A 9,816-nucleotide genomic window follows, 5' to 3' on the forward strand; every position below is an offset into this window, starting at 1 on the left:
GCTCTGCGTCTCTGAAAGCAGCGAGGAGGCGATGCTGCGCTCTCACCTGCTGCCGCGAGCCCCCCCCCGAGACCAGTGACGTCACGTTGGCAGCCCGTTGAAAGTGATGGGAGGGATGATAACTGATGCGCTGTGGTTTATGCACTGAAAGTGTTATGTAATTCAGTTGCAGGAGCACTTTGGGTAAAATTCTCATGAATCGACAGGATCTTATTTTGTAACATTTTATTGCAGACCTCAAATTAAATCATGAATAAAATCAACACAACAAAAGAAAGAAAGAAAGAAAGACAATTGTCAATATTCTGAATGAATTTAATTCTGCAGGCTTGTGATTTAGTTTTTTGTGTGACTGTTCCCTCTTTTATTTATCCTATTTTTTATAAAGAGCATGAAAAAGCGACAAAGAGCTCCAATCACCATCAAACAATGTTGGTGAGGCTAAAGAGGTGCGTTGACTTTTTATAAAAAATATTTTTCAAACTTTGTAAACAGTATTTAATTTTTTTGGGGGGGGGGGGGGACAAGAATCATATCATCAAGAATCATCATCAATTTGACTTGGTGATGAATATTCTTAGCTTACATCATCCTTGAATATTGGTTATAAAGTTGTAATATCTAACGTGCTGCAGGTGCAGTCTCTGCACAGCACGTTCCAAAATGTTACTTCACACTTTCTAAGAAATGTTGTTCATTAGGTATATTCCACAGACCTGTCATTACAGATGCATTTCCAGCCCACATGAGTCCACATGAGTATCGTACCCATGGCTGGATTAACCTGCTGCACACATCTCTGTACTATTTGCCGATATAATAATAATAATGTATTTTATTTGTAACGCACTTTTCATTTTTTTTTTTTTTAATCTCAGAGTGCCACAGAGCCAGTACATAGTAAAAACATAGTAAAGAGCATAGTTAAAACATTAAAAAAACTATAATAAAATAAAAACCAGTGAATGAACAGAAACACAAAATAAATAACTGACAGTGATTTAGGTCAGAAAGGCTTTCCTGAATAAAATTATGCTACTACTACCTGGCCCCATATTTGTGTGGGGTCATTTCATTTCACACAAAGTGACTTTTAAATATGCAACACCTAAGCACTGTAAGGGAAATTCCTCTGATCGTGCACAATGTAATCATGTTAACTTCCCCGATGTTTGATCATGCTGAATCTGATCGTGTAACCTTTGACTGAATGATTCCTGACCTGATTACCTAAGGAACTATGAGGTCATCAGCTAATGATCAGAAGGCTAATCAACCCTTTTCTCTTTTGAACAAAGACATGCAAGATACAAACTAAAGTACTAACTCATGTCCATTTTGCATTGTTGCATTGTGGGACAAAATATCCGTGAACACCACACAGTAGCCTAATGCATGCTGGCATCTTCAAGTAACAGACGAACTGGTGAAAACAGAATATGAATTAGCATTAAACAATGTCTCACAGAACTTCCCATGGCTCATACCCTTCCCATCTCTGCACACACTTCCTGTCTCTGAAAGCGTATCCTGTCCCTGCCTGTACTTCCTGTCTGAGTGTGCAGCATCGGCGGCTGAAAGTTATGGTGGCTTTGCTGCATGAAGAGCTCACAGAGAAGGACCAAACATGTGCAAACATTTTCCATCACGGAGGTTCAACATGTTGCATTTAGCAGAAGGCAAAAGAAAATACATAAAAACACACACGAGACATTAATTGTCTCATCTCGCTTTCTCTTATCGTGTCATCATGTCACCCGACTGCTTATGTGTAACTGCACTGAGACATGTTTCCATGACGACAGACAAACACCACGGTTGCCAAGTTACTGCCCGTATCCATGGAAATCCGGTATGCCTTGGCATCTGATCTGGTCCACAGAATTTTTAGCTTTTTTTTTGTTTACCCGCGTTGCAAAAGCAGCTTGAATAATGAGTCATTTTGCCACCGCGAGGCTCAAAGCGAGAGGCTCGTATGTCAGGGGGTAACAGGATAAGATGTTTATGCCATATGTCAGATGCACTGAGCATCAGGAGGAGGTTCATCCATGCCAGTGATGACGACACAGCCTCAATCCTGTCTTTTCTGCCTCAAATCTTGGTTTATGTTTGTGGTATATTGCTGAATTAAAACCACATATCACTCATTATTCCTAAAGTGAATTTGTTTAAATGTAGTTATGGTGAGGCAAAGTTAGACGAAACTAAACCAGTGGTTCCACCTGGTGGACAATTGCCATAAGTCATTTACATCTGTAGCGCAACAGTGTATTTGTTGTATGAAGTTATTTCGCTGGAATTCAGATAAATAACTATCTTATAGATGCAATAACAAGATGGAAACAGTAACTGTGTGATACTGACACACTCAAATCTTTTGATATTTTATAATAAATATCTGAAAATCAATATATACTGTAATTATATGTGTGCAGCCCAAATGGTGCTTTAAAAGCACTTTCAGAATAATATATAGTGTGAATATGATGACCAAACTGCAACTGCTCTCAGATGCTTTTTGTCTGCTGATCAAATGCACTCTTCCTTTAATCTTATACTTGAATGTGTTCTTTTAACTGTTTATTATGTCCTATGGCTGTTAACTGCTGACTTGTAAAGCCAAAGCTTTGAACAGAACAGTGCTATATAAATGAACTCACGCTTTATTTTCTAACCTGATATTTTTGCAAACAAACAAGACGGACACACTTGTAGCACCACTGTGTCTTTATTTCACTGACACTCGTGAGACAAGTTTTAAGCGACGACTCACATTAATGCAGCATAATATGCATGTTGGCTCAGAAAAAAAAGAAAGAAGTGTCATTTCCTGTTCTGAGAGAGCTGCTGTACAAAATATTTCTTCAATTTCTCATTCCTACGGAAATTAACGGTGCTGTCTGTGCACGTGGAAATATATCTAAACTTAGATAAATGACACAGAAACAAAAGTAAATACAAAACGCCCGGATGAACTGAGAGGCAGATGTGTGATCCTACATTTCTGGAGCACCTTTCTTCTACTTGCTCTCTTCTGCGTCGTCTGAATCAAGCAGGCAGGTGGTTGCGATGGCCTTCGTCACGGCGTACGGGTCGCAGTTTGCTGAAGGCCGACGGTCCTCGAAGTAGCCTTTCTTCTCATGGCCCACCTGGCGGGGGATGCGGATGCTGGCGCCCCGGTTGGCCACTCCGGCAGAGAAGTCGTTGATGCTGGAGGTCTCAAAGGCACCCGTGAGACGCCTAATGTTGTCCTTCCCTCCATGCAGGTCGTACACTTGGATGTGCTCGGGGTGTTTTTTGCTCAGCTTCTCGATGGCCTGCTCGATGTATCTGTCATCGGAGGAAAAAAGGGACAGTTGAGATGTGGAAGGTTGTTGTCGGAACTTCATAGACGAGAGGTTTATGCATCAATAAGGGAATGAAAATGCAGAATGATATGACTGAGGATTTTCACAATCGTGGCAAACATAAATTGTAGCGGTGTCTTGTCATCATTTTGTTCCTGTCAATAAAACCCTGCACAATCTGCTTAGTCCTGTTTTTTTCTCTGTTCGAGGGAGAACAATCAAAGCAACATTGATATTCACTTGGAGTCATGTTTTTGGTCAGCGCCTGAAGAATGTAAGTCAAATAGTCATTCTCTTTGAGCTCTGTGTTTGGTCTCCTCCGCCTCCTGAAGGAATTATTATGCTCTTTAGCTGCTAAATTCTCCACTTTGTTCACCCACAGGTTGCTTACTTTGTCTGTCTGCCCATTGGTGTTGGAGTATACAGTGGATTTGTAAAGCTTTTTCGTCAAAAATAGCTGCCTGTCGAGACCAAAAAACGATGCCAATGAAAGGGAGGAGATTGAACCAAAACGGTAAAATTGGGTTCCATTAAACCGAAAGCGGTGAGCTGAAAGTTGCTCCGTACAGCTGAGGGGAACTGTAGAGTCTGACAGTGATAGTTCACTTTGGGTTTGACATGAGGAGCGAAACCTTTCACATACATGTGATCTATTGTTGATGTGAAAATGTTAAGCTTTGACTTTATGGAAACTCAATTTACTTAAGTCACAGAAAACACTTTGACTCATAGCCTATATTCTAATTCATTAGTAGTTTGACTTTTTGAGTGTGTAAAAAAATGTGATATCGTCCTAAGCTTTGTCTTGAAAGAATGTTAAAGACAGTAATTATATAAAGAATAAAGCCATCGTGTGAAACTGCAGAGAAATATCAATGTGTGTGTCAATGTCAAATGTTAATCTGGAGAAAAATGTTGCTGGCGAGCGTCTTGTGTTTATGAAATTGCAAGAACCGATGATGGTCAAAATAAGGACACGAAAAGTAAAGTGCATGTACATTACAATTACTTTTAAGAGGATTTTATGGAATGATTAAGACTAAATCAAAAAAAAGTATGTTATTGAACCATTTCAAATTTAAAAAAATAACCAGTGAATTAATTCATTTGTGATCATACAAACACAATTAAAGCCATGTTTTGGCAACTATGAGTGACACTTTTTACCCAAACATTGATCTTTCTAGATCAACTTTGGTCTGAAAAAGGGTGCTCAAATAATTCATCGAAATCCTTTAAAACCTCCATCTGCAAAAGTAAAAATGTGTTCACTGTAAATGTACGGTGGGCTTTCTATTTCTTCAATTTTGGAAGACTAGGATTAAAGTTATAAGACGATTTTGTGAGGAGGATTGTTGTTAATATGTCAATGGTTGGGATACAGTAATTCCATTCTAATTTATTTCTGGTGTTACCATTTTACTAAGTTAACTGATGCACGAGTTACTCGCATTACAATTTTCAAAGGACATTACTCACTGCAGTCCTCCTGCTTCTCTCATCTGCTTGGTGCTGACGTTCGTGTGGCAACCGGCACCGTTCCAGTTGCCCTTCATAGGTTTGGGGTCCAGTGATGCAACGACACCAAAGTCTTCACTCACGCGATGCAGCAGGAAGCGCGCCACCCACAGTTGGTCGCCCATCTCAATACCCTCGCAGGTTCCCACCTGGAACTCCCACTGAAGTCAGGAGAAGTAGAGGCAGAGAATAAAGAACTTGTGTCCAACAACAATAAACAGAGAACAATAACAGGCATACAAAGCAACTGCTCAACTGCAGAATAACGGTGACACTTACCTGAGATGGCATAACTTCAGCATTAGTGCCAAAGATATTGATCCCTGCATAGAGGCAGGCCTTGTAGTGGCACTCCACAATGTCCCGTCCATAAGCGCAGTCGGCCCCCACCCCGCAGTAGAAGGGTCCTTAAAGTGGGAGACATGATGGGAAGCTTGTTAAGACTAAATAAATACAGACCTGTTGTAAAAAAAAAGAAGACATTATATATGTCATTAATTGACATTCCCAATTTGTGTAGGTGTTATTTTTGTAGCTCTTTATAATAAGACATATTATGAGTTGTAATTAATAGCTTTATTATTGGTTAATACTAAAAAATACTAATGCCTTATTAATCATAATCAAGACATTAGAATGGAAGCTTTGTGTTGCAAGTTTGTAAAAAACATAACAAAGAAAACTTGGGGTCGTCCTGCATAATTTACTTGTCCTTGCTCTTCACCAGACCTGATGAGTAATAATCTATTTGTGAGGACAATGAACGTGTGTATGATGGTGTATGAACACGATCATGGGCTGAAGAGCATCCACATCAAAATTGATTTATCATATTTGAAATATTTAGCCTTCACGTGTAACTGCAGCCCTGACTTATCAGGCCACTGCTCCATTATAGGGCCAGTGTGTGGGATTTGGTGGCATCTAGCGGAGTGCTTGCAGATTGCAACCAACTGAATAGCCCTCCACTCACTCCTCCCTTTCCAAGACAGCGTGCATAACCTACGGCTCCTTAAGTTTCACAACAATGTCAGAAATCTACAGTGGCCTTCAGTTAACGTAAACACAGTAAAAGCTCTCTCTAGAGCCAGTGTTTGGTGTGTCTATCAACTATCAACTTGCAGATTCTTTATAAAGTCTGCCTAATTTTTCCCTATGAATGAAGGGAACAAAGGAAGAGAAAATGATGGCTGATTCACCTTGGGGTTCGGGGAATCCATTCACGGGCCAACCGTAAGGATGTCCGTCCATTCCGAACAGCGTGTACTCCTGCTCCATGCCAAACCATATGCAGTGCTCTTTGACCTCCTCCATCACTTTGCTGCAGCTCGCTCGATGGTTCGTTTCTAGACAGATCAGAACAGGAGTGAGCAGTAAGTACAATTGAACTTACTGAACAGGATTCCGACGATAAAACATTAACGGAAATGTGATAAATGTACCTGCAGGTAAGCGGTTGTATTTGAGGACCTCACAGAGGACCAGTTTGTTGGGGTCGAGGGTGAACGGATCCCTGAACATGCTGACTGGGATGAGGTACATGTCGCTGTTGGAGCCTTCGGCCTGGTACGTGCTCGAGCCATCAAAGTTCCACTCGGGAATATCTGCCAAGACAAATAAAGCCGAAACCTCTCTTCTAAATATAATTTAGCTGTAAAACCTGTTCAGCTCGCTGACTATGTCACAGAGACTAACTTCCTTTATCTTCAATGTGAAAAGTCTCAGCAGTTTAGAATCAAAGGGCGAACAATGACTCCATATAGTTAAGTTACATATGCAGTTATAGGCCAACCACACCAAAGTAATAAACCATAAAAATAGGGCGTTTACCGTCTATGCTTTTTGGCTCGCTGTCCAGGGTTCGGGTCTTGTTGCGGAGAGCGTTACCGGTGCCGTCGATCCAGATGTAGGTGACCTGGCACTTCTCTCCCTGCGGCAGGTTCATGTACTGCTGCCACACGGCCTTGTTGAGCTGGGAGCTATGCGAAACTGAAGCCATGCTCGCCTTTAAACATAGAACCATTATGTGACATGTCAGCTCTGGTGTTTATCTATTCATTCATACTCTGGATTAGTCCTTCCTTCCTTCCATCCCTCCTTCACAACTGGTTCACCATTGCGTTGTCACCCTGGAGCAACTAAGCTGATTTATGTTTGCTTGGGACCTGGAGGGCTTGAAACAATTCCACTCACAGGAAGCGAAACACAGAAACATCTTAGCGACAGCTGATTCACAACCGATTCAACACGGAGAGCAGCCGTACAACTGCGCACTAATATTGACTGCGACCAAATCTGCCTCCTGATTTCTTTGTCAAGCACAATTACTGTAAGTATAATTAGAATAGAGTAGAAAAAATGTTCGCAACAATTTTACATTTGGTCTCTGACTCTCTCCATCTTTGCTTTTACTTGGTTGCAAGGCAAGGCAAGGCAAGTTTATTTGTATAGCACATTTCAACAACAAGGTAATTCAAAGTGCTTCACATAAAACCATTAAAAGCATCAAAACATAAGGCAAAAGAAAAGGAGATTTAAAAACAATTAAAGAAACAGTGTAAGAAATAAAATTCAGTCGTAAAAAGTAAAGGAGATTTAAAACATACATTGAAACAATAATCGATGTCTCCCTGAGACATTACGCTGCACGCAATCAACCATACACTGCCGCAATTCTGCAATTACTCGCACACAAACCACGTCTGGAAAAGATCTCTGCCGATCTGCGTTTTATAGTGTTACAGTGTTATAGTGTTATAGTTGCACAGAACATGTGGGAATTAAATTTGACTCGGTGTCAGTAATGGGAGAGTAGTTCAAACATATTACACTACTACTGTACTATTTACTGAAAAGAACAAATCAACACACAACTGTGGAGTTCCCATTTACACCTTATCAATCATGAGTGATTTCATTTTATCTTACAAAATGTGTGAACAACATATTTAATAACTGATCTAGTTGCGGATAAAGAATCAAATCAAATCATATTTTAACATTATGCTTTTTTAAGGTTCCACATATTTGGAAAAACAATTCAGATAACTTGTGTTCTTTTTAATCCTTCCTATTTTTGTTAACACAAAAACATTACCATATTTAACTGTATACTTCTAAAGTATACAGTTGTATCACAGAGAATAACCAAAAGCTGGATATTTGATGAATGAACTTAAAATAATGAGAGTTGTATTCATCAGATTAGACAACGATGTTCAACAAAGCATATTAAATACAACACACACAGACAAATATTTAGACTTACTGTGCAACAGGTGACTGAGGTTGTAGTCGAGGGAGAATTTCAAGACAACTCGGTTTGTGTGCTGTGCCTAAACCTGCTTACGGTATTTAACTGCACTGCAAATATGATGATATGATGACGCAGGCTCACGTGCCCTTTGTGTAATATGACACTACACTAGGTGTGTGTTTGCATGCGTTTGCATGCGTCTGATTTTTTATTTTCATTACATGCAACATGTTTCCATTAGACCAAATCAGATCCTTGATGCATTTGACTTCAAGCAAAACGGAAACCTTACTTCCTCTCTTCTGTGGAGAAAAAAAACAAACTACCCAAGTGATAAAATTAATCCACACTGTGTATCGTCAGCACGTGCAAAACATATTAATGAACCCACTCTGCCCTCTATATAGTACAACAAACAAACAAATCAGACAAATCATTGCACAGGTATAGCTGAGGCGGACACAAACTCCCATGATAAATAATGAACACCCACCTGCTCCAGAGAGGACATCTGCTGATAGTGTCTGACTGCTGTTTGCTGAGCTGAGAGTCTTGCAGCTCAGTGAACACAATTAGAGGCCAAGAAGCTGCTCATATGTTCAGTTTCCGTCAGGTTAGCTTTCCTGAGATCAGAGGGCGGAAATTCAACAACAGCTACAGAAACAGGACCGGTCACATGGGACTGTGTGGTGGTGGGCAGCACGTTTTGTGGGGTTACTATCTAGAGACACAATGTGTTGGCGTGTGTTTGAGTGGTTGACAGCGCCGGCCAAAGACACGGATTGTGTGCTCCTTGAGTATTGAATTTATCAAGAATGAACCTCAATGTTCAAACGATTATCTTATTTCGACAATGTTTTGGTTCAGCTAACAGCAATACAACTGATATATTTGAGGAATTTGGTTTGTTTCATGACTTTTAAATTTGTAAGTTATTCTTATTTGTTTTGATTTTTTTAGATGTGTTTTTCAGCAAGGAAGTAGTGCTGGGCGGTATGATGGTCAATGTGTATCACGGGATTTTTTATGATTCTGCCGGTTTCACGGTATATCACGGTATTTTTTTTTCCTTGACTGGGTTTTTATATTGGTTCATAGTGGCTTACTCTCCTGTCAGGAGTACATGGAATATAAAACATAATGTCATCATGTATAAAGGCTTTGCTTACTAGAGGGTGTGCTCGTTTGTTGGCATAATGTTGGGATAGCAGTTTGGCTGAAGTATTGTCGCCCTGTAAGACGTACCTTGAATCCACTGTTTTAATCATTGCTCTGAGCCCGTCTTCCTCGACTGTCTGTAGCGGGACCATGTCCTTGCATAGATGGGTCGTTATTGCATTCGTAATGTCGCTCCACCGCTTGCTTTTCTTGTCATATGCTGCCTCGAGCAAATGCCTCTTCAAGCGATGTCTGACCCTTTGGCGTCACCGTTTCACTCGCGCTAACGTTACTGGTTGACTGCCTCGAATCCGACGGCACAGCTCCTCTCTTGGGCACAGACTCTATCGGTGCATCTCCGGTCTGATCAACAATAGGAACCAACAGGCACAATATGGCGGCGAACAATATATGCTGCTGCCTGTTGAAGAGTGACAGCAGTTGTTTCGGCCATGTGAAAAATTCTTATCATACAGGAAATTAAAACCGATATACCGGTACCGGTTGAACCGGTAAACCGCCCAGCACTACAAGGAA

The 9,816-nt window shown here is 40.5% G+C and overlaps 1 protein-coding gene across 1 annotated transcript; it reads right to left on the reverse strand.

Moving 5' to 3' along the window:
* Window positions 1-2,836: 2,836 nt before the first annotated feature.
* LOC306792040 (glutamine synthetase-like) lies at window positions 2,837-6,864 on the reverse strand (the record flags this gene model as incomplete). Its single annotated transcript, XM_079289027.1, has 6 exons — window positions 2,837-3,330; window positions 4,827-5,026; window positions 5,145-5,272; window positions 6,065-6,211; window positions 6,308-6,469; window positions 6,696-6,864. The coding sequence occupies 6 exons, from the start codon at window positions 6,862-6,864 to the stop codon at window positions 3,021-3,023; spliced, it is 1,116 nt and encodes a 371-aa protein (XP_079145153.1). The 3' UTR covers window positions 2,837-3,020.
* Between the last annotated feature and the right edge of the window lie 2,952 nt (window positions 6,865-9,816).

This window comes from Melanostigma gelatinosum, assembly GCF_949748355.1.
Source record: "Melanostigma gelatinosum genome assembly, chromosome: 18".
Taxonomy (NCBI): Eukaryota; Metazoa; Chordata; class Actinopteri; order Perciformes; family Zoarcidae; genus Melanostigma; species Melanostigma gelatinosum.